The 26,789-nt window shown below is 52.9% G+C and overlaps 12 protein-coding genes across 12 annotated transcripts; 7 read left to right on the top strand and 5 right to left on the bottom strand.

The window, feature by feature from the left end:
• The first annotated feature begins 1,100 nt into the window (after positions 1-1,100).
• On the top strand, positions 1,101-2,824 carry HMPREF1120_02101 (uncharacterized protein). Its single transcript, XM_009156134.1, has 2 exons — positions 1,101-1,336; positions 1,420-2,824. The coding sequence occupies exons 1-2, from the start codon at positions 1,310-1,312 to the stop codon at positions 2,536-2,538; spliced, it is 1,146 nt and encodes a 381-aa protein (XP_009154382.1). The 5' UTR covers positions 1,101-1,309; the 3' UTR covers positions 2,539-2,824.
• A 147-nt stretch (positions 2,825-2,971) lies between these two features.
• Positions 2,972-3,892, top strand: HMPREF1120_02100 (uncharacterized protein; the record flags this gene model as incomplete). Its single annotated transcript, XM_009156133.1, has 1 exon — positions 2,972-3,892. The coding sequence occupies one exon, from the start codon at positions 2,972-2,974 to the stop codon at positions 3,890-3,892; it is 921 nt and encodes a 306-aa protein (XP_009154381.1).
• A 217-nt stretch (positions 3,893-4,109) lies between these two features.
• Positions 4,110-5,610, top strand: HMPREF1120_02099 (uncharacterized protein; the record flags this gene model as incomplete). Its single annotated transcript, XM_009156132.1, has 2 exons — positions 4,110-4,175; positions 4,222-5,610. The coding sequence occupies 2 exons, from the start codon at positions 4,110-4,112 to the stop codon at positions 5,608-5,610; spliced, it is 1,455 nt and encodes a 484-aa protein (XP_009154380.1).
• A 1,449-nt stretch (positions 5,611-7,059) lies between these two features.
• Positions 7,060-9,318, top strand: HMPREF1120_02098 (alpha/beta hydrolase). Its single transcript, XM_009156131.1, has 3 exons — positions 7,060-7,355; positions 7,468-7,531; positions 7,606-9,318. Exons 1-3 carry the CDS (start codon positions 7,299-7,301, stop codon positions 8,427-8,429), a joined length of 945 nt encoding a protein of 314 aa, XP_009154379.1. The 5' UTR covers positions 7,060-7,298; the 3' UTR covers positions 8,430-9,318.
• A 71-nt stretch (positions 9,319-9,389) lies between these two features.
• Positions 9,390-11,600, top strand: HMPREF1120_02097 (uncharacterized protein). Its single transcript, XM_009156130.1, has one exon. It carries the CDS (start codon positions 10,069-10,071, stop codon positions 10,825-10,827), a length of 759 nt encoding a protein of 252 aa, XP_009154378.1. The 5' UTR covers positions 9,390-10,068; the 3' UTR covers positions 10,828-11,600.
• Positions 11,601-12,650: 1,050 nt separating this feature from the next.
• On the bottom strand, positions 12,651-13,284 carry HMPREF1120_02096 (DNA-directed RNA Polymerase II subunit F; the record flags this gene model as incomplete). Its single annotated transcript, XM_009156129.1, has 4 exons — positions 12,651-12,684; positions 12,736-12,855; positions 12,908-13,186; positions 13,259-13,284. The coding sequence occupies 4 exons, from the start codon at positions 13,282-13,284 to the stop codon at positions 12,651-12,653; spliced, it is 459 nt and encodes a 152-aa protein (XP_009154377.1).
• Positions 13,285-13,581: 297 nt separating this feature from the next.
• On the top strand, positions 13,582-15,959 carry HMPREF1120_02095 (general transcription factor IIIA). Its single transcript, XM_009156128.1, has one exon. The coding sequence runs from the start codon at positions 13,725-13,727 to the stop codon at positions 15,450-15,452; it is 1,728 nt and encodes a 575-aa protein (XP_009154376.1). The 5' UTR covers positions 13,582-13,724; the 3' UTR covers positions 15,453-15,959.
• An 878-nt stretch (positions 15,960-16,837) lies between these two features.
• On the bottom strand, positions 16,838-18,373 carry HMPREF1120_02094 (uncharacterized protein; the record flags this gene model as incomplete). Its single annotated transcript, XM_009156127.1, has 1 exon — positions 16,838-18,373. The coding sequence occupies one exon, from the start codon at positions 18,371-18,373 to the stop codon at positions 16,838-16,840; it is 1,536 nt and encodes a 511-aa protein (XP_009154375.1).
• A 728-nt stretch (positions 18,374-19,101) lies between these two features.
• HMPREF1120_02093 (uncharacterized protein) lies at positions 19,102-19,708 on the bottom strand (the record flags this gene model as incomplete). The annotated part of the gene is made up of 2 exons (XM_009156126.1): positions 19,102-19,443; positions 19,535-19,708. 2 exons carry the CDS (start codon positions 19,706-19,708, stop codon positions 19,102-19,104), a joined length of 516 nt encoding a protein of 171 aa, XP_009154374.1.
• An 852-nt stretch (positions 19,709-20,560) lies between these two features.
• HMPREF1120_02092 (uncharacterized protein) lies at positions 20,561-22,222 on the bottom strand (the record flags this gene model as incomplete). Its single annotated transcript, XM_009156125.1, has 1 exon — positions 20,561-22,222. The coding sequence occupies one exon, from the start codon at positions 22,220-22,222 to the stop codon at positions 20,561-20,563; it is 1,662 nt and encodes a 553-aa protein (XP_009154373.1).
• Positions 22,223-22,794: 572 nt separating this feature from the next.
• On the top strand, positions 22,795-23,998 carry HMPREF1120_02091 (uncharacterized protein). Its single transcript, XM_009156124.1, has one exon. The coding sequence runs from the start codon at positions 23,222-23,224 to the stop codon at positions 23,681-23,683; it is 462 nt and encodes a 153-aa protein (XP_009154372.1). The 5' UTR covers positions 22,795-23,221; the 3' UTR covers positions 23,684-23,998.
• A 189-nt stretch (positions 23,999-24,187) lies between these two features.
• HMPREF1120_02090 (uncharacterized protein) lies at positions 24,188-26,302 on the bottom strand (the record flags this gene model as incomplete). Its single annotated transcript, XM_009156123.1, has 3 exons — positions 24,188-25,927; positions 26,002-26,130; positions 26,198-26,302. 3 exons carry the CDS (start codon positions 26,300-26,302, stop codon positions 24,188-24,190), a joined length of 1,974 nt encoding a protein of 657 aa, XP_009154371.1.
• Between the last annotated feature and the right edge of the window lie 487 nt (positions 26,303-26,789).

Raw genomic sequence — 26,789 nt, 5'->3', positions numbered from 1 at the left:
TACCCAGGTTGAAGGAAACCGTCATGGTGGTTCCCACCGAACCAGGGACCTATGCTGAGTCCTTGTTGTAGGGGATTGTGGAGGGCGTACCGGAGCAATTTGTGTCTGGATACAATCATGTACAGTACATATAGATGTGGAGGTGGGACCTGCTCCGGAACCAGTCCAGGTACCATGATAGCCGCTCCGTTTTACGCCAGCTTGACCACAATTTGTTACGGTGTGGCTAGGGCGCAATCAACACTGAGGAACGGCTGCCCTACCACACACAGGTACTGTATGTCGAAGTGTCCAACACCACACATAGTATCAAACGGCTAGGGATATGTTATATCAGGGCAATTTTCGTCTTTGTGATCAGACTTTCCTTATCCCTGCTGGGCAGTAACAGCCGCAGGCCGCTCGCCATTGGAGCTGTTTCAGAGACGCGCTCATCGCTACAAGGGCGCGCGATATGGAAAGTCGGGCTGCCAGGTATGGCGGGGGTTCTGTTGATTCTGCAAAGATGGCAGGGATCCTGCTTATCATTAGTAGTTGAATCCGCGTAAGCCACCTCAACTTGCGGCCCCGGGTAGAGTTCGTTGTCCCGCGGCTGCAAGGTTGGAGGGCGGCATACGTTGCACACCCACTGCATGGTCTTTGAAAGATAAGACCCAGGTCTTGCCTGGATTACAACATTGTATAGCGCGGACCTATGCGGCATAGGCTGCGCCGCATTGTGGTCGTAAGTTGCAAGTTCCACAGTTATGCTTGAAGAAGTACGAATTTTGATGCAGCTGAGTTCCTCATCGCACAACGAGATGCCAGCCAAATACAGACTTTCTGCAATGCACATCTTTCGGTGGGCCCTGTAGTGCAGAAGTCCAGAAAGCTTGTTCACAACTGCAGTGCCTGGGTATAACGGCGCTAAGCTACACATCTGGGATATTACGTGGATTGGAGCAATGATTCAGCACTAGCTCGTGTACATTTCCCACTAGTTTCAGTAGTTTTGGCAGCCAGCGGTGCTGCTAACCGCAATATGATGTGCTATGAGCATTTATGCAGCCAGGATTAGGCACACTGTAAACTGTGGTCCGCCTGCTCCGGCGCAGAGTGGAGAGTTGATGACTTCATTCCCATTCTATTGGCACTGCCCTGCGTTTCCCGTTCCATTGAGCTGAGATACAATGCACTGGATTTCACTCACTCAGGCTGTGTCTTCTGCCTTTTCTTCCATCCCGGCACTGATCGCACACATCCTATATCCATCTACCGTAGTATACAATTGAATTGCCCTTCTCAAGTCCAACGCCTGCAACCGTCAAAGATGGAGTCTGCGAGCGATAAGGATTGGGTAAGTCCAACCCCGCCTGCGCTCCGCCCCGAGACTGCCCGCTGCGCAAGGCTGACATACTGACGCACAATTCTGTTGGTCAGGCTTCCAAATACCTTCTCGACCCTCTGAATGCCCCCGAGCCGTCGCAAGAAGATGGACCAGGTAACACATTCCGGCCCGGTGCCACAAGTTCCTCGGCTCAGACGCCGCCGTCGTCAAAGACCACGCCGAACCGGCGACTGTCGAAGACGAACCCATACCGCAAGGACTCTCCAACCACCACCACAACGGAGATTCGACGAAGCGTCTCGATGCACAGCAAGACCAATGGCCACGGGGGCAAGGATCATTCGCGCACGTCGTCTGCTGCATCACCGACGATGCGTCAGTCTCCACAGTCACAATCGCAACCGCATTCCCCTCGGTCTCCCAGTCATCGACAAGAAGCATTTGGCGGCGACAGCACGCCCACCGGAAGCGGGCGGCGCCGGGGAAGTTCACTGTCTGAGCGGTACCCTGGTGATAAGTCTCACCGGCCGTTGGATCTCCTGATGAAGGAAAAGGCCACCGCAGACCGTGCGCGCCATGCAACCAAAAAGCATCATATCCCCCCGGATATCATCGACAACCTTGACCACAGCGGAGGTGCCGCATGGCATCATGGAGGTCCATATGATGCCACGCTGTATGCGCGGAATAACTCGTCCAACCCAATCAGCTCGCCCGTTGCCGCAGTCGCCGAGTCCAATGCTGAAACACTCAAGGCCACGCCGAAGGAGAAAATCATTGACAGCGTTGTGCGCCATCGACCACTCGATGGCGTGGCCGTCTATCCACCGGGATCGCAGGATCCCATGGGCAACAAGTACAGTTACGAGGAAGGCGACAACATGATGATCGCCGCTGACCCCGAAGGTGGTGCCTACAAGCGGTGGCCGGGCATTCAGTATGATCCCGAAGATGTCAAAGGCAAAGGCGAACCCAGCTATAGTATCGAAAAGGCTCTGAAGGAACACCACATCAGCGACGACACGGCTGGTAACGAAGGCATCGAGATGAAGACTCGGCATCGCAGCAGCGGCAGCGGCAACATCCCCGTCGAAGGTGACTGGGAGGATGGCGAAGGAAATGTGAGACGGAGTGGCAGCATCAAGAGGCTTAGTGGTGGGCTGAAGAAGAGGTTTGGTAGTATCAAGAGAAGAAGCCACCATGCAGAATAAGCAATGTGTCCAGCTCCCAACGAGACGAAGGGAAAACGGCTATGGATCGTGGCCTTGTAATTTTGAGTATAAGGGTTCTCTGGGAAGGCACACGTTTGGATAATAGAACTCGGTCATGGCGGCGGTATAGCACAGAACACGCACAACAGACGAAGCTGGGGGCCCAGGAAGTACTACTTCTATTCAAGTTGGTGTAAAAACAGGAATTCAATGATAATGTTGCTCTTGATAAACTATGTCTGGTTTTATATCCTCTATGGAGGCAAGGCTTAGGGGCTACGATCACTTTGTCCAGCCAGATGCGGCGCCCTACGCCTGACGGCTGAGGTTTGTGCGCTCCTCCATAGTAAACGTCAACCATCTCCCCGCAAACTGAAGCCAGCATTGACAAACAATTGCTGGGCCTCAGCAATTGAGGTTGGGCAAGCTCGCCATGCCATGGCCCAATCCGTGGTCCTCGTCGACAAAGGATGAGCCCGAGATCAAGTACAACGAGCGCCCAAAGGCCACTGGAAGCCTGGAATCATCGACCACAATAACCGCGGAGGACTCTACTTCTGTACAGCATGCACCCCATGGGCCAACTTCCTCGAAGCTGTGGACTTTTGCTGAGCCGCAGACCATCGCTGCTGCTGCCGTGTTGACTGCTGCTTCGCTTGGCTGTTTCAAGTTCTACAAGGCCTACCTCAAGAGAATTCCTCAAGCAACCAACATCAACCCCGGCTTCTTTCGTCGCAGGAGCATCGTAGGAACAGTTACGAGCGTAGGAGATGGGGATAACTTTCGGATTTATCACACTCCTGGTGGTCGACTTGCGGGCTGGGGATGGTTTCCTGGTCGACGGGTTCCCACAGATAAGAAGCAGCTGAAGGGTCAGACCGTAAGTGAACGAGAGCAAGTACTTTGGAGGATTACGTTGACGTCTTTCAAGATTCATGTCCGTCTTGCCGGTATTGACGCACCGGAGCTCGCACATTTCGGTCGACCTTCGCAGCCTTACGCGCAGGAGGCCCTCAATTGGCTTACGGCTTACATCCTGGGTAAGCGAGTGAGGACGTATGTTTACAAGATAGATCAGTACAGCAGGGTCGTTGGGACAGCCTATGTGTGGAAGGGACTCCTTCGGCGGGACGTGGGCCTCCAAATGTTACGGGCTGGGCTGGCCACCGTGTACGAAGCCAAAACAGGCGCCGAGTTCGGCAAAGGCTTGGAGAAGAAATACCGAAAGGCTGAATGGTGGGCAAAGACAAAGAGGAAGGGCATGTGGGCTGCAAGTAAGAAAGACTACGAGAGTCCTCGAGCATACAAGACCCGGTATGGAATGGGGGCACCGCAAGAAGAATCCAAGCAATGAGAGGATGACAATCTACGCAGCCCATTCTCAGCATTGTTGTTACCCGCAAGCCTGATTTTGAGGCTTTAAAGGCAAATCTGCCCTCGACAACTTCTCCTGATATGTTGCCTGTCTCCGTAGAACCATGAAGCAGAGTCCGATCACGTGATGACATTTTGCATGACAACATCATCTGGCGTCAACGACACCGGCTGATGATCTGTCTTGCACGCCCAGAATGCCTGCCACAGACTCGGCGGCCGTGATCGTCGCTAGATTTCTGAAAGCAAATCATTACAGTGAAGTGCGTAAGCCCATAATATAATTCAGCCTAATCTTACCGAGAGCAGACTCTTGAAGCATTCCTCGCCGAAGCAGGGCTGCCTGAAAATGCAGGCGTCACCAATCCCGGCGACTGGACTATAGAGAAGATCCTGGAGGAGAAGAAACAGTTCGACGCGAGCCTAGCATTCGAAAAGAAAGGCGATGGCCTGCAAACCGGCTGGTCGCTGCCAGCACCCTCCAAAGCTGTGGAGCCCCAGATCTCCGTCAGGTCCAATGTGCTCTGCGTAAGCGGGCATCAAGAGAACGAGGCCGATGATGGAGTCATCTTTGTTACTGCAGCGGATCGATCATGGAACCGTATTTCAACGAATGCGCCTTTTGCTCTCTTGGGCACCGTGTCGGATGCTCATGCCAGTCCAGTGCTTTCCATCAGCACACTGCCTGGAGGCTACGTCTTCTCCACCTCAATGTCGGGGCAGCTTGCACTGCACGATTCCGAAGGTCGTCTCCTGGACAAGTGCCGCGATCACTTGAAATACGCCGTCCATGTCGTTTCGGGACTTACTCAGCAAGGAAGATGGATCGTGGCGACAGCAGGGTGGGATCAAAAGGTCCACATCTACGCGCCGGAATTTGAGTTGGCCACAAACTTCGAGCCCAATGCACACGTCTCGCGTACCAATGATGAACCATATATACCGGGCCTTCTACGTGATCCAATACGCACTATCACGATGCAGACGAATCCGGAATCAATGGTTCTCGTCCGACACCCGGACACGTCGGACCTATATCTTGTCGTCTCACGACGAGACTCCACATTTCTATATTACTACCGCATCACACCTACATCCCAGGAGTCTGCCTCTTCTCGGGGTAGTGAAACGACGTACTCAGTGCAAGAGACCGGCAAACAAAATCTGGCGCCGCACTCCAACGCATGGGTCGCATTCACCCCGTCGTGTCTAGCTGTCTGTCCGACTGATCCACAACTTTTGGCCGTTGCAACGTCACACTTACCACATATGAAGCTGATCATTGTGCGTCTCCTGTTCCCCACCGCCACGTACGATCCCAACACGAATACCGCTGCAGTGACCGATTCCCAAACGGTGACTCCAGCCTCGCAAGCTCGTGCTGCTCTCGCTCTTCAGGACCGTGAAGACTCAGCAATTAAGCTACATGTCTCCACTATGGCACCCCAGACACCATACTCCACACCGCAGGTTGTTTGGCGTCCAGGAGGCCAGGGAGTATTCATCAATGCAGACGATGGAGTCATCCGTGGCGTGGACACCCAGAGCGGCAAAGTCGTGGCCACTCTCCGGGCACATGAGGTCGGCACAAAGGTACGGACGTTGTATGCTGGTTGGGAGGCTGGTGAAAAGGACGAGATCCTAGTTAGTGGAGGCTTCGACAAGAAAGTCTTCTTCTGGAGGGTGGAGAAGGAATGACTCTGTCCTGGGGATGATATATCACAAATATCATAGGGGTCAGACACACACAATATCCGTTATGCCCGTCCTCATTTCACACGATTCTTTTGCGTACCGTTCCGTGGATGCTCTGTTGCTTGTCTGTGACGTAAAGTAGCATGCTATTGACCGATCCTGCAAAGACCATGATAGCATAGCGTTCCTTACACGCACTGTGCATAGCCCTTCCGTATAGGGGGGCTGATTATAGGATACCTTACCGTCACCCGCCATAATAGAATCTGTAGCCACCCTAGGAATCTGTAACGTAGAACCTCACGTGAGCCCCTCCTATCGTCTCGACTTTCGTGCTTCCCTTCCTCTCACTTCAGCTTCATCACAGCCTGGTCAGTGTGTTCACCTGCTCACCGGCCCCACCCACAGAACAATAGAGTAGCTTAACACTTGATATATTTCGTCGACTGAATTCCTTCCAACTTCAAGGACTACTGTCGCCTGGCTTCTTGGTGATTCAGCCTCCGTGGCCTAACGGTCAAGGAGGCGGAGTCAACACGCCGTTTCCGACATCATAGTAGTCCTTCGATCCGAGTCTCCTTCCGGGTCCTTCCTGCCAGTAATATTTGCCCCACTGCCGGTCGTGCCCGGTTCGAGGGCCGACCATACCGGCCGTAAACCGCATGCAGTGCTTGTCTTGACCTCGCAAATTTTCTGCGGCCGGGCGGGTTGGCAGGAGGACCAGGACCTGGTTGCCGAGACTCTCCATGGATCGCTTAAGGAGCCACTGAAAACCTGTTCGAACTTCGTCCCCCCTTTCGTCGTGACGTGACCCAAGCCCAGGGCCGGCCCAGCCCCTTCGTCCCCCTCGCCCCATCGTGACTCGCCCCCCAGCACAGCCCAGGCGCCTCCCCTGCCCTTCGTTGCCCAATTATAACATGGAGGACAGGTTTTCGGGGGTCTCGTTTCTGGTCAAGACAGAAGCGAGGCTTGTTTTTTTTTTTTTGGCGATTTTTCCGGTTTGTTAGGCTGGGATTGATTTTCTTTTTTGCGTGATCATATGCTCTGGCTGTGGATGATATCCGTGCCAAACACTTACCGCGCTGAGCGAGCAATGCTATGGAGCTTTGCCCGAACGAACTGTCTTTTTCTGAGAGCCCATACCTTGATCGGTCCGTAACGGCGAGGTCTTGTCTTGACGTCCGGTACCGCAAGGCTGGCCGATCGATGGAGCTGATGGCTCTCACCTAACACAGGGGTGCTTTGCATCCACTCTTCCCCTCGCAGCCTCGTGTACCATGGCAGGATAGGAGTTCCCCGAAAGCCCTCCTGGGACAGTGCAGCCATTCCAGCCGCCGGAATAGACGCAGTTGCGCGGAATATCGCTCCGTTCATCAGTGCGAGCTGTGCAGCATGTTGATCCCTGGTAACCAAGAGGATCAGGATGCTGTTGTTGATTGACGTCCCCATAATGTTTCCAGCTGACAACCAATGACACGTCATTTGATCTTACATACCATGAGGCCTCGGCAACAACGAGCATGAAATAAGCACATGCTTCAGACCCTCATCTGATCGGGGACCATGTAATTTGTGTTATTCTTCGAAGAACCCGAGATACAGAGCATAAGAGGTTACTTCTTGGATCATATCTCCCCTGATTTCTACATTCTCATATCCAAATATTGGAGCGAAGGATTCATCTCCGCGTCATGGAAGGGGAATTCACCACGAGTGATGGCACGAAGCTGTACAAGAAGACGTGGAAGGTGAGACTACAGCTACCCTCTAGTGATACTGTCTTGGACGTTTTATCATGATGGTTACCTCGCGGTCCGCCGCGCCTTTCATAGCAGGTGCTGACTCACGCGTTCCATGGAGCCTTCATCTGGACAAATATCAGCCGTACTCATTTTTCTTCATGGCTTCTCTGACCATATCAACGGTACGTCCAGGGGCGTCCATAAGGATGGGACCTCCAGAGAAGGCTATTGTGCCACTGACATCCTACACCTTCAGCATACTACGAGTTCTTCCCGACTCTCAGCTCATCTCCATGCAATATCGCCGTATACGGCTTCGACCAACGAGGCTGGGGCCGCTCGGTCCGCAAGCCAGATGAGCGCGGATTGACAGGGCCAACAAGTCTCGTTTTGTTCGACATACACGATTTCGTGCTGCATGTGGCCTCGCTACCCGAGACGCACGGCAAACCATTGTTCCTGATGGGACACAGCATGGGCGGCGGCGAGGCTTTATGTTACACGCTGTCTACATCGCCGAAATTCTCGAATCGGCCACCCATACGAGGTCTCCTTCTCGAAGCACCCTACGTCGAGCTCGACCCATCCGAGCAGCCCTCACCACTACTTGTTTCTGCCGGGAAACTGGCCGCCATGGTTCTACCGCACAGACAAATGAAGCAGAAACTCCACGCAACGTACATGTCACGGTCCGCCAAAGTCCGACAAGAGTGGGTCGACGACCCGCTATGTCATGATACAGGAACACTCGAAGGCCTCAAGGGTCTACTCCAGCGGGCAGGCGATCTTTCAGCGCTATCTCACGGCCGCAAGGTTGATGGTTTGACCACGAGAGTCCCTTGTCCTGTGTGGGTAGCGCACGGCACCAGCGATCGTGTCGTCTCTCCTACCGCTGCCCAAAGATTGTTTGATGTCCTCGAAGCTCCCAACGGCGACAAGGTGTTCCATTCGTATCCGGACGCCTACCACAAGCTCCACGCGGAGCCGGAGGGAGTCGGAGAGCAGTTCGCAAAGGACGTTGCAAACTGGATCCTGACCCATGCTGCTGAGTCGTCGGAGACTGCTCAGGTCCGTCCTTAGCTCTCCCCTCCATGCGGTCTGATGAGTAACCTGTCGAACAGCCGAAGTCAAAGTTATGATTGAATAGCAGTGAACGAGTTTCAGGATATGGCGCACTGCCTCAGTGCTGCCCAGCCATACTTGCCTACTCAAGCCTTTGCCTTTTCAGATTGCACACTCAATGCAAGTGACGATAGTATGATGGGGCTGCTGCTTCGCTTTCGCGGCATCAACGGACTAGCACCAAGCAATCCAGAGAACGACTCGTCTCATCCTTGAAAGGGCGCAAGCGGTGCGGAAGCTGACATACGGCCCTACGAAATGAGCTTGGCGAGATTTCACCTCAGCAAAACACGTGGTGGTCGCACAGGGAACTCGAAGTGTTAAGCTCAACTTGACCAAGAGAATGTGTGCAAGATCGTTGCTGGTGCGGTGTGGAATAGGTCCTTCTGATCAACATTGACGTTGACGCCGACACGAATTGCAGGTGATTGAATGCCTAGGTATGTAGGCGCTGATTTCTAGTTCAAGCAACAGGATGCACTGCGCAGGATGATTGCCTATGATTTTTAGGCTATTACTTGTAGAGTTGGCATTGGCTCTCGATGTTGAGGTGTGCATAGTAGCAGTATGAGTATGCCTGGTAGTGTCACTACTACCTGCCTACTACTACCTACCTAGTGGGTACCTACCTAGGTAGGTACAGTCCTATGATGGGCGGACCGCGGACGTTTCAGACCAGGTGGTAATACAGCTGACTGACAAAATCTTTTTTTCACGGACGCTAAGCAAATTTTGCGTCCTACTATGGATGTCCGGTAATACAGCGTCAGACAGTGGACACTCCGTGGGATTATACTATGTAATATTCCAGTTGAAGTTGCACCATCCTAATCAGTACTAGTGGGCCTCTCAACTCGTTTCACATCCCAGAGTCAACATCATCTCATTGTTCTACTTCCTGCGATCAAGTACAACCATCTTTCTTGGTGCTGGCGGTCGTCTATACAATGATGTCTTCTTTCAATGCTGTAGAACGACGCATGCACCATACATTCGCGGCTTTGTCCCAAAGTCTGCGAGCCACACCCCCTCCACCTTCTCGAGGCTGCCTGGCTTTTCGTTTGTCCACCTGATCAAGGCTATCTGGTGAGCGCTTCTACCAATACATCCCGGGACCTAAGATAAAGCGATCTGGGTGTGCCATGCTACCATCACAATGCCCATCTACAATGTCATCGACATTGGATGAATGACTAGGGTTCCCCTCGCAGGCAAACACAGCCCACGGCATTCACTTTCTTTACTCTCGCCCAAGCATGGCTGCATCCTCCCTCGTGCCCTTTATAGTACTAATGACTATGAGCACTTCCTTCTTCTTCACAAAGATCATTGAAGCCATCGTCATGTCTCAGGCAAACGGTGCAGGAACAGAGGTCAAGTATATCCTTCACTTTTGTAATGGTGACTTTATCACTCCTTCATCCACTTCACTCAGCCTCACCTTGTCACTTCACTCTGCAAACAGGTGACAACAAGCCTTATTACCCAGCACAAATCCTTCCTACAGTCAGAGCCCTTGCTGTTCTTTAACTGTGCCCTCGGGTTCACGTTTGATTGCTTGCCTACCACTACTATTTCTACTCCTTCCCCCACAGTCATGATCTTTGCCCTTATCAAAATTCGTGCATCGCCTCCACGCCATGACAAGATGCATGTTGAACGCTCACCCTCCGGAAAGCTCTATCTCGTGCGCAAGAAGTACACTCCACCAAAGTCCAAGCCTCGTGAGGAGTTTGTCGAAGTGTATGAGAACCTAGCTGAGGCGGGTCACGTGGAAGTGGTTCAAGTTGAGCATTTGAGAGCCAAGGACAAACATAACCATCATCATCCTCGATGTGCCGACGACAAGAAGCCAGTTGACAACAACGGCATCAGAATTGACATTGGCGGACTTGAAGACGGGACAAAGCACATTATCGTGGGGAATAGCGGAACACCAGGTGGCATATCCATCACGGTTGGAGCCCACAAGAGATGCAAAGCAGCAGATCAACCAGCGCACCCTTCTCCTAACATTATAATCCGCGAGCCGATCCATGTGAAACAAGAGAAGCCCGCCGCAGACGCGGAGAAGAAGAAAGCCAAGCAGGAAGATGTGCAGCTTGAGCCGGTCCGTTGGGAAAAGGTTCGAGTGAAGAAAGTTCATCGCCCAGCAGAGGAAGTTCGGGTCTACAAGCGCTCACCCAAACCAGAGGCTGAAAGACTTCCACGAGACGATCATGAGAAATACACTGAGATCAAGGTGCCGCGCCGGGAGCAGAAACCACACCGCATGCCTGAAGTCGAAGGGGCCGTCTGGGATGAGAAACTGAAGGCCTGGATTGTGAAGCGATCTCCTCGAGTTCGGTTTGACTGAGCCACAAACAGAAGATAGCCAGACGGACGGACGGCATGCTGATGAGCAACTGTTGGGTCCGGTCTGGTCCGGTCTTGTTTTTTCTTCGGCAGGAGGAATGACCTTCTTCCCGCAGTGGAACATGTGCGGATGAAGAAACAATGTCGAACAGCCCATGCTTTCCACTTACCTCGGCCTCGAAAGGACGCTGATTGTGCGCCCCACATGAGTGCACCGGCCATGTCCACGAAACCAGCTGATCTGAAGAGGACGTTTTCCCTTGCAGCCGCCAACATTATTCACTAGGCGTTGGGAGATCAACTGCCTACAAGGTCTCCTTCCTTCTGAGCTCAATGCGGCGAGACATCATTGGTATGGTTCAACGGACTCAGGACCGCGGAGGAAGATAGCAAAGCTTGATACCTGACGAGCCGATTGCGGACTGAAGCTGACCCCACTGCCATCACTACGGTCCGGATGGTGATGGACATCTTGTTTTGTCCAGCACTCGGCAGCGATACTCATTACTAATCTATCTAGCTTACTTGGATGACAACAGCATCTGTCGCTAGAAAACTAGCAAGCAGGTCGCAGAAACTTGAAGTGGTTGAAGCGGTGAGATTCGGGCGAGGAGTTCCTGGACATGGACTCACTTGGACAAGACAGACAATACTGCAGGTCTACCGCAGTCCAAGCTGGTTGTTTTTTACCGTAGTTAAAGGGGAAAGGAGTCTAGATGAATGTTCTCCGATACCACTACTCCAGAATCAAATCAAACGATTGCATAGCGGCAAGAACCTTCTTACGGAATCCTATCGTCTTTCTGCATGTTTGATCTCTCGGAATGCATCATTTTTCTACCCCGTAGTCTATTCCGTTCATCATCTCCATCTCCCGCCAGGGTCCCCTATTGCTTTCACCGAGACATTCCTCACGTATCCTGGTCTGATGTCGACCTAACTCTTCCCCAGGTGCCTCACTCATGGCAAGCTGCGTTCCTAAGCTGCGTTCCTAATAGGCTCAAGGGCCAAGTAGATGCTTCGGAAGCTGCGGGGTTGTAAATGGGCTTGGTCGACTGAACGGGGATTAACCACCCGTCTTGCAGGAAGCTTTGAGCAGGTTCACCGGACAGAATTTGCCCGAGGGTGAATTGAGGAACCGCGCATTGCCATACGCTAAGCGATGGAGGGCAAATTCATCGCCTGAGGCGGCAGTTATGGTGTACAATGTCGCATGCAACCAGGAACGGCCAGATACACGGTGAAGGGATTTCAGACAGAGGTCTTGCCACTGGTCAGTTGGCTTGTTGGAAATGACATACATGAATCGTAATTCGTTGCGACCGAATGCCGTGGGAGTGCTATGGCGCAAGAGTTTTGGTCGCGCTTTCGTTGCTGGTCGGAAGCATGTGCGGAACAACGAGCTCGAAACTTGTAGAATCCAAAGCCTTCCTCTGGAATCATAATTGGGGGCCATTCAGCTGGCTTCCTCTGGTAGTTGGACAAGAAACTTGCACAAACACATGGCATCCGTCAGGTCAATCTCAGGCGGTGGCAGCCGGCCGCATTTGAACTTGACGCTCCAGTCGCGTCTTGCTTTCTAGTTTGGCCCTAGGCTCCTGGACGGAGAAAGCGGTTGGAACAGAGATGGTCGTACACTTCGATGGTGCTCCAGTCCTGGCTGCGCAGATCGGATGCTCAACTTTCTGAAAGTTATGAGGCAGCGTTGGTTCGGGGCAAGAACACGGTCGGCAAATCAATTCGACAGGTAGAGTGATCTAATCGTACAGAGGTCGCCATAGCGCAGCGATGCAATCGGTGAGGCATGTGGACTAGTGCGTAGGATCACAGCAATTCTTCGCAAGTCCAGTCTTCGTACCTAGCCAAGATATCAGCACTTGGATCGATATTCTTGTTAGGCCTTCCTTACCATCCATCAGGTAGATAGCGGCGGACCACAAGTGGAATCTTCTTCTGGTTCAACTCCTTGATCGCAATCTGTAAGGGGTCGGTCTCGCCTTCCAGATCGACCAGAACGGGCGCATTCATGCTACATCGAGTCAGTTTAGATCGTGTACAGAAAGGCTGGCGGCAGTGGTTACCTGATCTGCAGAGCTCGCGTACCCAAAACTCGCGCTCGCTCGTATTTTGTCATGTATGGAGTAGTGCTCCTCTTGTCGTCCGGGATTTTCTTGTCCGCATCGCTTGACGGCTTCTGAACGTTCTGGTTCGGATCACCGGTCACCACAGTTCGCTCGTCCCCATCCTCCGCATTTGCTCGGTCCTCGATCGCGGCCTCATCGATTTCGACGTCGGGGGCAAACTCCTCGACGGTTTCTTCTGGCTCGTAGAAGGTCTCATCGGCTTCGTCTTGGCCGTAGCTGTAGGCAAACAAAGGTGTTAGTCGGTCGCAGACAAACGGAGCGCGAAAAAGAGGATTCAAAAGTACTCACCCGCCCTCATCACCGTAGTCAGACATCTTGCACTGTCAGCGCGCTGGACACCACACTGCGACGGTTTTGATGAGTGAAGACAATGGTACTTTAGGTTCCGGGAACAAATTTGTAGAGCCTTGAGATCGGGACACTGGAGTGCAGTACCACTGCAGTATAGAAACAAAAAATAGTGACAAGGGTCCGCCTCACCACGTGACTCGGATAGACAAACGCAGATCTGATCACATGATTGCTTTTAGTGCCTGCGGCGCGCAACTGAAGTGAGAGACCGTCAACAACTGGACTGCGACTTTTCCTGGCGCGGACCAACCAGCTGCCATCCGAAAAATATCTCCCCACAACTCCGCCATTGGCTCAGTCTTCAAGCCCATCACTGTAGACCAGGTCAGGCCGTGATTTTTCTTTTCGCGGTGCTCGAATCCCTGATCACAGCCGGCAACAACGTTGCGGCAAGTCCACTGTCATGGCGAAGACAGAGTCTGACGATGAGTTCGACCTGGATGATTACGAGATGGTCAGCTCTGAGGACGAACCACCGACTCAGATCGACGACACTCCGGCCTCTACTCCCCCATCCACCGCCCTTCCACCCTGTCGCCAGAAGACGCTGAAATGTCCCTGGGAAAACTGCGACAAGGCGTTCAACCGGCAGGCCAGACTCGCCGAGCACATCCGATCTCACACCAATACCCGACCTTTCGTCTGCCCGCACCCTCCATGCACCAAAGCCTTTCTACGAGCGAGCCATTTGAATCATCACGTCAAGAGCGCTCACAGCGATGTCAGGGACTACAAATGCACATGGGCAGGCTGTGATGCAAGTTTTGCTACTGGAACCAGACTGCGGCGTCATATCCAGGCACATGAGGCCAAAGAAAGATTCAGATGCCGTGGCCATCCTGGCTGCAACCAGACCTTCCGCAAGCAAGAAACCCTAGATCGACACATCTTGTCTGCTCACCAGAACATCAAACCCTTTCAATGCACAGAACTCGACTCTGTCACCGGCCTTCCGTGTACAAAAGCCTACGACACCGCCGAGAATCTACGCACTCATCAAAGAGCCAAGCATGACCCCACGCGGTTCTCCTGTTCAGAATGCATGGCTCAAAATGCAGCGGTACTCGCCAATCCAACTGATGGTATCAATCCAGAGAACTTGATTGTGGCCTCCTTTGCGACCTATGGAGAACTCCGTGCTCATATTATTGAAGTCCATCCACCAACCTGTTCACTCTGTCCTACTTCGTTCATCACCAACAAGGAGTTGACTCGACACCTGGAAATCCAGCATGGGATCCTGCCTCCCAACAAAGCCGCAGAAAACGCAACCATGTTCCCCTGCACCCACCCTGGTTGTGGCAAAAAGTTCACCAAGAAGGGTAATCTGAATGTTCACATCAAAACTGTCCATGAAAACCACCGCGACTTCGTCTGCGGCAAGACAGAAATCACTCTGCCGGAAGAACTTGCCGATCAACCAGATGTTGCCGTCTATGGCTGCAACCGCAGCTTCACTAGCAAGGCGAGTCTGGAGGAGCATGTCCGGACTGCACATCTTGGCTTGGAGTCCAAGCGGGCCATCCGCGAGAAGAAACGCAAGGCGGGACAGGAAGATTCCGGTGATCTCAATGGCAGCCCCGAACCAGGTCAGGCGTTTAAGAAGCGCAAGCCTCGCTCAGACAAGGGGGTCAAGAAGTCGTCCACCATCGCCTCTCTCACAGGAGTTGCAGCCACAAATCTAGCACACAATCCTGGTGCTGACCTGTCATTTCCCAGACAGTCAGAAACGCAAGCAGAAGCAGAGGCTGACAACTCTGGAAATGAGATGGATGATGAAGGCGGGGCCTATGACTCTCTTCTATCTGGATCCATGACCATGTGCGGCAGCCAGATCTTCCACTACGGCACTTCTTACCATTACCCTTCGGGCGAATATCCGACTTCCACCCAAAACTCCCGTGCCGAACTATCCAGACCCGGCGCCGAAGACGATGATAACGACGCTGATGCTGATGCTGACGCAGACCTGGGTCCCACCGACGGTCACGACGATGGTTTCGGCCACTACACCCCGCCAGTGACCATGGACTACGAGGTCGAGGTCGACGACAACTTCTTCGGCCACTTCGAGCAGGACCATCACCCTCATCAACCGGGCTTTGTCTACCCACCTCCCTTCGCGCATTGAGCGAACAACATCTGGCCTGAAGCTCATCGGCAGTTGCGCGCACCTTTGCCCATGCATGAAACGAAGCGATGTCCCCCTTTCCCCTTTCTTCCCCTTCTTCCAAGCAAGTGACATGATACGAGATGATACCCCCTTCAGCAAGTCACGTCTTGAGCGTTTTGAAAAAAGTGGTTTTCATGAACTTCGGCCGACGAGCCGTCGAGTGGACAGAATACAGATTTTCTTCCTCTTTTTCCTTTTTCATTCCATCACGGATCAAGCCTGGCGTCCTGGGGGCTCAGAAGCAGTGTATTGCACTCGGAGTGCAATTGGATGGTTAACGTCTCCACAAAAGTCTCGTTCATCACAATTTGAGAGGAGACGGCATGGACGTGCCACTAATAGGGCGATTTCAATGACAACCCTGAACTCGAATGGGGTCCAAAAGTGTGCCTCTTTTTGCTGCTATTCAGTGCGCTAGAGATACGAAGAGACTAATGATGAATCCCCGAGAAGGGCTGCTTTCCATTCTTGCCATTACTATCCGTCATGATTTCATGCTGACCATGGCTTTTGCGTTACCTTTGTTCTGCCACTAGGACTGATTGATGGCCGCATCGCAGAATTGCCCTCTTTCGCCAATAATATAACTCAATCATGCCCACGTCAGTAACATCAGCCCATACAGCCTAACTAGCCCGTAGAAAATTCCCGCTCGCGGCAGGGGTCCGTCCGATTGTGCGTGACTGGTAAAAAAGAAATGAAAGAACCGCCCAACCTCCTGCTCCCAACGTGGATCAAAGTGATGCACTCTCTGTGCCGTGCGTTCCAGCCCTGGTTCTCGTTCTCTGTCAGGCCAAACAACATTGTCATGGCTTGGACGATGATGGTAACCGTGGACTTTTTGTGCAGCATAGCAAGATCCGAAGGACCGCGGTGGTCTGTCTTTGGCAGGAGTAGGACATAACGGCGACAGTCCTAGGTATCATATCCCATCATGCGAAACCCTGTCCTCCAGCAGTACTCAGCATGGAAAGAGCGACAAGTGCTATGCCACGATTGCACGGCTACGTGAGCGGTCCTCGTCGGCATTGAAATTGCGCTCGATAGTTTCAGAGAGAGCCCTGCCTGATGATTTCACAGTAACGTCGCCACTGATGCTTCCCGGAGTCGGACACTGCAATGCGGTCTCTTCCAAATAACTCACACGGCGTCTCGCACATAGTTGACGTCGTCCGTGTTATTCTGCATTGTGTCGCTTTGAGAATTCGAACCCCGAAAACTGCGTAGAGACACATGTCGTTTCGATAGAGGGAAGATGGCTGAGACTCAATTCGCCGATTTCGGCCGACTCTCCGATTGGAGAACGAACCAACAAGGTTCCGCCAGCACTTAGGAAGTTGTGCTCAAAGATGAGAATGAATTGCGTCGAACATCCTCAGCACCTCGTCTGCATAGCCGTCATAGTATGGGTAGCCGTCTGAATCAAACTCCTCATCATCCCAGTCGTTGAAAGTACCGTAGATTTCGTCACTGAAATCATCAGAGCCGTTAAGCTCACTATCCTCGTCGTCGATCATCTGGACTGTGAAGGTGCTATCGCCCTTGAAAAGGTCCTGCTTGGCTGGTCCCTTCTCGGATATTTGGTGGCCAACGGCAACGGCGCACCTCTCAACTGGACACTCGTCACTTCCTATTCCGCGCAACCACCTCATGAGCGAATCCTTAAGAGAATTCGCTATAGGCACTACAGTGGCTGCGACGTTCCACACTTGGGACTCCCCGTTCGAAAAGTACGAGCACATTGCAACGTCGATCTTGAAAGGCCTGATCTCTTTCAGAGTACGCACCCAGCAGGGAGGAGAAACCTGGCCAACACTGGGAACCAGTGTTATGTCTGCGAGCCCCAGATGCTTCAAGGTATGCCTGTGATTACGGGCCAGGGCAACCAACTCGGCTTCCTGACAGAGTAGGCAGGACAGATCCAGGGATTTCAAATGAGGCCAAATGGCACTTTCAGTAATCTTACCGTCTCCGTCCCTTAGTATGCAAGACAGCCAAGAATCCTCAGGAGAATTGTTGCGTAATCTGGAGACTTGGTTGTCTGTGAGGCTCAAGAACAGGGTCTCGAGCTTTGATGCGGCAGTCAGCAGACTTGCCAAGTTACGACGGCTGCTGCTGCTGAGCAGTCGAGCCGGTCTCGGTTGAAGAAACAGCCTCAGGACTCTGAGTTGCGCAAAGACGGCGCGATACATGGAAAGTTCCTTGAGAGGACCCACCTTGTCCCAGGGCTCAAGGAAGGTTCGCGCGTTAAGATCGGTCACGTAAAGTTCAGGCAATTTTAGCCCGGCCGCATGGCATGACATTAGAAATGGTTTCGAAGATGCGACAATGCAGTCATCATAACTTCGCTGATGGAGTCGATCGAGTTCATAATGATCCTTCTCTCCGAACAGTCGGACAAAGTAGGAGGGAGGCCAAAATGGATACCCGAGTCTGTCATTGACGGTTGTCTCTTCTTGTATTATGGCCTCGCGTAACGAGGGAAGCGTTCTAAGACACTCTGACAGCAACATTACCTCCATGACCTCGTCATGGAGGCCTCGAAGGCCATTGCGAACTAGGCTCTTCGTGAGGGCTTGAGTTGCTGCATCTGAAAACCCTGCCTCTGCAGGGTGGTATCTCCAGTCGGCTTGATAATGGATAGTTTTGACGTGTCGTGCGATACTAGGGTTGTTGCGCATCAAAGACGCAAACCCTTCGAGACAGTCGATGTATGGAACCAAGACCATGAGCTGGAAGAGTCGGGGCTCTGCCATTGTGGCAAACAACTTGCAGGTCAGACGGACATTCTTGAGCGCCTGCAGTTGAAGGCGGTCAATGATGTTCTGCAAGACTTCATTGGGCAATTCGGGGACTCGTGGAACGGAAGCCGCCTGCATCTTGATGAGATGCTACTAGGCCAATGTAGCACAGGGAGGAAGATAAAGCAGGGGAGTCGTCGAGTCGGCCGGACATTCAGAGGTTTGTTTGATGGACATGCGCAGGTTCGGATCGGGTCGGCAGGTCCTGAAGGGACTGTAGTGGAATCAGGCGAACCGTGTGAGGGCGCTGAGGTGTAGTTGGTACTACTGTTACTGTACGCAGTGCGGTGCCAGCACCTGCAGTTTGCAGTTTTCCAGGCACGTAAGGCTGAAACGCGATGAAGACGCGCTTAAATTGAAATCAATCAGCAACACGCGTCTGGAGCAAGCACTGGCGCGTCGTGCCTTCCTCCTTCCAAGTTCCTCCTACGGCACGTGAACACCGCAGAGGAACAAGGAAAAGCCGGAATTAACTTGAATACTACTACTACCCAACTTATTATAGACTTGGTACTATTGATACTGAAGCCAGCCACTTACCGTCCCTATTGATCATGCTGCACCGAGGCGCGCTTTGATTCTGGTGTAGAAACTAATCTGATTTGTGTCGGCGGGTCCGCACAGTACCTTAGGTCACGGTGTTAATAGCTCAACAAGTCTGGATGAAGCTAGGTCAAGTATAACTACCTACCCTAACTGCTCTCGACACATTGGTGTATGGTTGAAGGCCCATGATCTGGGTGTTTGGAAGGCTGAAACGATAGAGTACTGTATCAAATTCTGTGTAGTTGTACAACCGAATCCTCCTAGCCAGTAAAAGTGTTACTCACACCAACACTGTCCTGGCCCGCAGCCTTCTTATCCAGAGCCACGTTCTTGTTCAATTTGGTGATTTCCTCGTCGATCTTATCCTGATCGCCGTCTCCTTGCGCAGCCTTGATCTGCAACGCCAGAACTTCCAGCTGCAGCTTAAGCACCTTGTTCTTGATCTTTCCGTTCTGTAGCGCCGTGGCATCGGCGCCTGAAGCAGCGGCGATTTGGTCGTTGAACCCGCCCGTACCCGTTTCGGCGTCCTCCGCTGTTTCACGAGCATCGTTGATGATTTTGAGATCCGCCGCAGAAACGGAGGCTAGATCAGAAGTGTCGATCTAATGAAGGCTTCTGTCAGCTTTCATGCTCACGGTGGGGGCGGACGTTTTAAAAGGCAAGCTTCGTTCGGGGGGATTTTATGGTACTTACGGGGAACTGGGCGTTGACTTCGGCCAGCGCATTGCCCGCCACACCATCGGACACCTGGAATTGGCTGTATGGTCGAGCAGTGAGGGCTCTCTTGACCACGGGCTTGACACCAGTGGGAGTGGCCGCGGAAAGGGCCACAAGGCCGAGAAGGATTGCGGCAGGTGAGAAGTACATTATGATGGTACTTTTTTGCAACGATAGTTGAAATGGGGAAAACTGATCAACTGCAATGAACGATTGAACTGATGCAAGGGTCCAAGGACAAAAACACAATGATCGACAAGAACAAACAGAACCAGCTGCTATGCTTAGACAAAAGAACGTATGGTTGCGGACTCTGATGGAGATGAAGTATGGAACTTGATGAGGAGCCGGTCACATTAATATACTCCTTCAACACCCACCATGATTAGAGCTGCAATATGCCCGTTCTTCCCCTGGACCTGCCCTTGAGGTTGTTGAGACCAACATGCAGAAGTCCTCGACGTCGCAGCATTGTGACGAAGGGGAAAGGTACGGTCGTGCCGTGGTGGTGGCGTTTCGCGTGGGCGTGGTTGAGACAAGGGATGTGTCGACCACAGTGGGCGTAGCAGGCTGAAGCAGTTGTCAAGAGGCTGAACTTGAGGTCGGAGCCCAAGCTGCAACATGCGCCAAGCAAAGGAAGCTCGCTGGTCAAACGGGTGAAACAACATATCGATTGTCTTCTATACCTCAACACTTCAAAGAACCGATGATGCCGTTACAGTGACCTTCAAGTTGTACATCCCAGACTCGGATGTGGTTCGGAGCGTGGGGGCCGCAGACATCTATTATTGGGTTCGGTTGTGGTCAACCACAACACGACAAGAGCCTGAGATACGTGTGGACGTACAACATTGCATACACCTTGCAGCACAGCATGTCGGTCCGGAAATGCTACTACAGTCCGGCTCATGACTTGTTTATCTAGTATTTTATTAACACAATTCAAGCTAGAATGGTTGCGCGCACCGCGTTTACCTCCACGCAATTGCGAGATCCTCTACTCTACCGCCCATCTCGGGCCCAGTAGCTCGGCACCACCCCAAGCAGAGAAACCAAACTCAAGCACCACCACGCCCAGCCAATGACCCCCATTTGCAAGCCCTGCGCATACCAATGACCGGCGACGATAGGGCCGATGGTCCGGAAGGCACTGGACGTGGCGGCGCCCATACCGTGGATAGTCCCAAGCATGGCGGGACTGGGGCTCGAGTTGTTGATTAGCAAGACCGAGCCCGGAATGGCGAAGGTGCGGGCGGAGACCTGCAACAAAACGACAACAACAATGCCCACCCATAGCAGGAACGAATGCGAAATCAGCAGCGACAGATACGGCGCGAGCGCATAGGCGACAGGGAACGCGAACAGCGACCAGCGGAACGAACGGAGCAGGCCGAACCGCGCGTTGACGGACGGATACAATGTGAGCTGCAGGAAGATGCCGATGAAGCCCAGAATGGACATGGCCAGCCCGATCGTAGGCAGAGAAAACTGTAGGCCACCGGTGAAGACGAACGGGAGATGCACGGTGGTCTTCTCCTCGTCTGTCCGCCGCGCCGACGACAGGAACATGGTCCACAAAGACGTGAAGCCGCCCATCTGGAAATCCATGATCGCCACCGTCGCCAGCACCAGGAGCACATTGCGTGTGAGGGCGTGGTAGAACGGTGGTGAGGTTTTGGGCGCCTCTGGAGGCGTCGACATGTCGCTCATACTGGCGGTGCCCTTGGCTGATTGCTCCGTCATCACCATGGTGTCCACTTCCTTTTTCACAGGCAGATCCGTGAGCTGCACCCCGGAGGCCATAGTTCCCTCGTCGTCGTCATCGTCGCCAATTCCTCCTACGGCATCGCTTTGGTTGAGCTGGGTATATCCGAAGCGCTTGAAAAGGAGATTGCGGAGGCGAATGCGAATGGTTTCGGCGAGGTCGAGTCCGGGGTCGCGCTGGTCTTTCTTGGTGATCAGGGTCTCGCGCAGTCCCAGCCAGACAAGGCCCGCATCGGCGAAAAGGACGAATGCACAGAACAGATTCGGAGCTGCGTAGGGGAACTTCTTGAGCCAGGAGACGCCCTCCGCGCCCCCGAAGGTCGAGTTCGGCCCAAATAGCCCCGGGTAGTTGGCCACGGGGTCGGACAGGAGCCCGCCGACCAGCGGACCGAAGATGTTGGCAATGTTCCAAGCCAAGGGCAACAGTAGAAACGTTTTCGGGTGGTATCTCTTCTCGGTGCATTCTGCCAACGAGGTTCGCGCCCCTCCGACCGTCGCATTGACCGCGCCTCCTAAACACCTCCACACGGCGGCGGTCGTGAAACTTCCAGAGAACGCCACGCCCACGCAACTCAGTCCTTGTCCCGTCAGCCCGATCAGGAGAACACTCTTTCTCCCAAACTTCGGTGAGTCGGCCACCCTGCCCCACAGTATGCCCGTGAACACTTGCGCCGCCGTGAACACTCCCTGCAACACGCCGGCCTCGAAGGAAATCTGGCTGTCCGGAGCAGACGGCGAGAATGACTTGAGCTGGTAAAACATGTATGCCTGGATGGCCGCTTGCTGGAAGAAGTCTGCGATTCGGACACTGCAAATGACGAAGAGCTGGAATTTGTTAGGGATCGATGCCCACGACGGTGGCCCGCTCGGTCTATTCCTTGACTCGACGTCTTGCGCCATTGTTGGTAATGGTGTTGCCGCAAGCCGGCAGAAAAGGTAGGTGACACTGTTATCTGCGGGAAACTCTGTTGCTTGCGCAGATACTGTATGTGGCCTCTAGAGAAGAAACTTGAAGGGGCTGGTGGGAATCGTCGATACCTGAATCAATTGTTGATCAGGTATCTCAGAATCCGCGGTACTCCAATAGTTACGAGCAGCAGTCAAGCGCTCATACGTGTGATTGAAGACAGCAAAGATGTCTGTTGATATCTTTACTGTTACGCCCCGGTTTCTCGTCGAGAGTCTAGATATCGGAACTCGTGATTATCTTTTTTTGTTGGACAATGTAGTCCAGAAAAGAATATAGAAAGAAGATTCATTACAACACAGCCATAATAGTATTGCCAGCAGCACTGGCAGCGCGCGCGGCACATTCGACAATCGGTGGTCATGAGGGATGTGGCGCCCACTACTTGCCCCGAGTGTCGGGGGGTTATCGACAGGGGGGCCCAAGTGGCCCGGGACAGACACCAACGATACGAGTGGCGAATCAGCCACGCAACGTCTTTTTGCTTGTGCTGCAATGCGTGGATCGCCGCGTCACGAGTTATAGTCGACCAAGGTACGAAGCGAAAACTGAATTGGTTTGTTGGGCACTGACTGGCATGTGCGGAGTCCGTCTCCGGCCGGGTCCCTGAACGATTGAAGTTCTGACAGCTTTGACATTTGATCACGGACCTGTCACTACTGGGGCCCTGTAGGGATTTTTTATTATCATTCACTTTGCCCAACTTGACGGTTCATCTGTCTGTCAGGAGAAAAAGAAAACCAAGCAGACACAAAGGGGAGGATCGATCACAATCACAAACACGAGGCAGAACAGGGGAACTTGAAGGTTCTGTCAACCATCGCTGCATCGCTGCATCTACCGCTAACATGGTTACTGTCCAATATACTACTGTGCACTACCATCAGTAGTATACACTATTGTACAAATTTCTCCAACACGTCTCTCTTCCAATGGCACTCTTGGCGACGTCTGTCGTTCTCGTGTATCCCCTTTGGGTTTGTTACTTTTTTATGCAGAGATGGGATCTTCCGCGCACTGCACTTCAGTTTTCAGTTCCCAATCAGGCGTCGAGGACGACAACAGGGACAAAAACATACGGACCGAGCGACCGACTAAAAGGGGGTTTTGTTTTCCGTCCTCGCCCTCTAGGGCTCGGCCGTCGTTTTCTGGTATCGTCAAGATATCGTGGTTTGATTCTCAAGGGCTGCGAGATTTTCCAAGCATGCAGTGGGTGGTGCTCATCATGGCGTTCTCAGGATGTGCATTACAGTACGTCGAGGCTGGTGGTGCGACGCCCGCCCGTGCCCCGCTGGTTTACGCGTACTAGTACCCTGCGGCGAGGCTGGCTAAGCTCAGACTGCTCAGGAGTCACCTTCAGAAACTGGGTGCGTCTCTCGACATCGGACCGTTGAGATACAGACCATAGTCGTTCGCTCGCTCGCTCGCTCGCTCGGTAGCACACTCAGCTTCTGTGCCTCCTTTATTCTGTTTCTTCCCCTTTCTCGAGGGTCTCTTGCAATCTAATCTTGCAGTCTTCGCTGTTATTGTAAGATCCAGCTGATCCTCGAAACCCTCTTGATGTTGATGGGCTTTTTTCTTTCAAATAACCAATATCAAATCAGGAAGAGTCGAGTCTGGGGTCATTATGTCTCAGCTACTAGTCGAGGCGTCGTTCATCCCAGACGGTCGATACAAACAAAGACTGTACATAGGTAGGTATCTAATATCTATCCGTGATTCACTATCATAACGTTGGTTGGCCAACCAAGGCATACATCCACATACTACCAACACAAACATACATTAGTGTTCAGCGACAATCACACCGGATCCTTCCACTGGGTGTTCGCGCCGTAGAGAACCCTTGGGCACTAGTAGTTCGTCCAAGTTGAGTTTTCGCTTTTGTTTTAATCAGTTCAGTCATTACCATGCTCATGATCAGCCTCGTGATCATCCCGCGATAGAGCCTTATATCTGGGCAGGCTGTTCCCTCTCAAGCCAATGCCATCGTCCCGTCTATCAATTATCTTGCGCGCCAACGAGCCAACGCGATGAACCACGAAATAAAGTGGTCGCGACACAAAGTTCCTCGTAACCAACAGAACAAGCAAGACAGTGAAAAAGGCCAACAGACCAAAAGTGCCGGCGTAGAGTTCGACGCTTTTCTTGACCCGGGCCCGCAGCCGCGTCCGCTCCTGGCGGTTCAACTTCTCCTGTTCTTCTTTCTCCCGCTGCTGAGCAGCATATTGTTCGCGCTCTTCCTGGGTCGGCATGAAGCGACAGGCCAGGTCGTCGCAATGCTCTTGCATTTGGTGATTGGGGACATATGTTTTTGCCACGGCCGATGTGCCCAGCACATTTCCGTCCTTGTCGAGCGCTTCCGCGTAAGTGAAGCGGTACATTTGAGGATAAAAGTAGACCGTTTCAAACCCGGATTTGGGCACCGGGTCGGTGCTTAGCATTGCCCAGATGCGACCATGTTTCAAGTCGCGATCCATCTTGTCGTCGTCAGATCCAAAGAACCGCCAGGCTTTGACCTCGGTGGCTCCGTTCCACGAGACATAGAGCGTCATTTTTTCTGTTGTTGCATTGTCGCCATGTTTCGAATACGTCCACAACGCCGGCTTGGTCAGCGGACGACCGACCCAATTGTCGAACTTGTGAACACGGTAGTTCATGAGGTTGGTCCAGCCCAACGTGCCGTAGAAGACCACCTCGTGGTCATCCGTCGCGGCGTACTCGGTCCAAAAGGCATCGTTGCCCCACCCGAGCAAAAAGTTGCCGTTCGGCAGCCGTTGCATGTTTCCCTGCGACTTGGAGATGTGTCCTCCTCCTACTTTTCCCTCGACAACCGGCGGCGGGTCGAGCTTCAATAAACATGTTGCGACTTTCGTCCGGTGGTCGAGGCTGATGATCTGGCCTGTCGAATGCGGCTGGGTCTGATTGAACCCATTGGAGCCGTTGTCGAAGAGCGATATAACCGTATGTGTCACGTTGTCCGACACGAAGCGGGCGTCGTGCTGGAACGAGAAAGAAAACCCGTCCAAGTAGTAGTCCGACTTGGCACCGTTCAGTCGCCACATGACGTGTCCGTCGACTCCGGAGATCTTATAGACGGCCGAAACGTGTCGGGCGGAAATCAGGTAGTCACCCTGTTCGTTCTTGTCGATTGAGTTGATATGGAAGTAGTCCCAAGGGCTGTCGGGTTGCTGGCCACTGCCGCTGATCTCGGTGGTGCCGGGGCCGACGTAGCTTTCGTTCGGGTCGACGTGGTCCAGACTCTGCCATTCGAACAGCAGCTCGCCCGTCTCAACGTCAATCTCCTGGAACGCCCCTTGCTGGATGTAACCGAGCCCGTCGCATAGGTTCCACGGGCACAGGTCGTAGACGCTGCGCAGGTACTGGGTCATTAAGGCACTTCTGCCGTCATCTATGAGTCGAAACTCGTGCATGTCCGACGACGCTTGGTAGCTGGCCGGTTCGACCGACTTGACTACCCGGTAGTGTTTGTCCATAATCACCCCGTGGCCGTGACCCCAGCCCACCATTTGCGTGCCTTGGTAGAAACAAAGATGAACTTCGCCTTGGTACATGCATGTCTGAGGCGCATGGATGATTCCGGGCCCGGCACTGCCGAAGCCTGAATAGATCAAGTTCTATAAGACAAAATGTCAGTTTGCGTGACTTGTCAAGATGACTCAAAGAACCGCCGAGGCTCCGACGCACTTACCGCTTCATTGTCGTATATGTGAATGGTCTCCTGGGCTTGTTGATAAGGGGCAACAAAGTAGTAACCCGGCGCCACTTTCTCCGGAACACTCGTCAAGACTGTCAGGATGGGTGCCTGTAAATCGGGTCTCTGTATGTTTGGCCTTTCGTTAATGGACTCTTGTCCGTCGACATACTTATGATGCAGGTCGGCTTACCGAGCGAAAGATGGAGATGGGTTGTGACTTATTGTCGGCGACTGTCCTCCAAGAAAATAGGCATATCAGCCAACAGTATACAACTAGATGCAGAGACGTCCTCATGGCATCGCTCCCGGTTGTTGGATCCCAGTTCCAGCCTGGCCCAGCATCAATCTCGACGGCCAACAAGGTGTATCGAATAGGGCACGATATTCAAGACGAGTAGGATAATTAGATGTTCAACGGCTAATCGACCACCAAGGGCCAAGCGCGGACCCGGGGGGATATGCCACCCGTCGAAGCCGAGGGTTTACAACGTAGATTCTGTCAAGGGAAAGAGATGTTCCTCGATCGTGTTTCAAAAGGTTATCTGCACCTGAAACAGAAGAATGGACATCGGTAGTAGATAGCCTTGTGAGTCTTGCTCGATGGGTCAGCCAGCTGCTGGCAAAAAATCGGAATCGTCAGAGCCACTCCTGAACGGAGTCTGTGCCGCGTCAGGGACCATTGTCAAGGACGTAAGGCATTATTGATGGTAGTCGTAACAAGAGTATGGGCATACTCGATCCCGGGTTTTCACCAGGGAACGTGGCTGGCCAACTCATCACTC

This window comes from Exophiala dermatitidis, assembly GCF_000230625.1.
Source record: "Exophiala dermatitidis NIH/UT8656 unplaced genomic scaffold supercont1.2, whole genome shotgun sequence".
NCBI lineage: Eukaryota > Fungi > Ascomycota > Eurotiomycetes > Chaetothyriales > Herpotrichiellaceae > Exophiala > Exophiala dermatitidis.
Note: the sequence above shows the minus strand (reverse complement) of the source record. Positions and strands in the feature narration are given on the sequence as shown.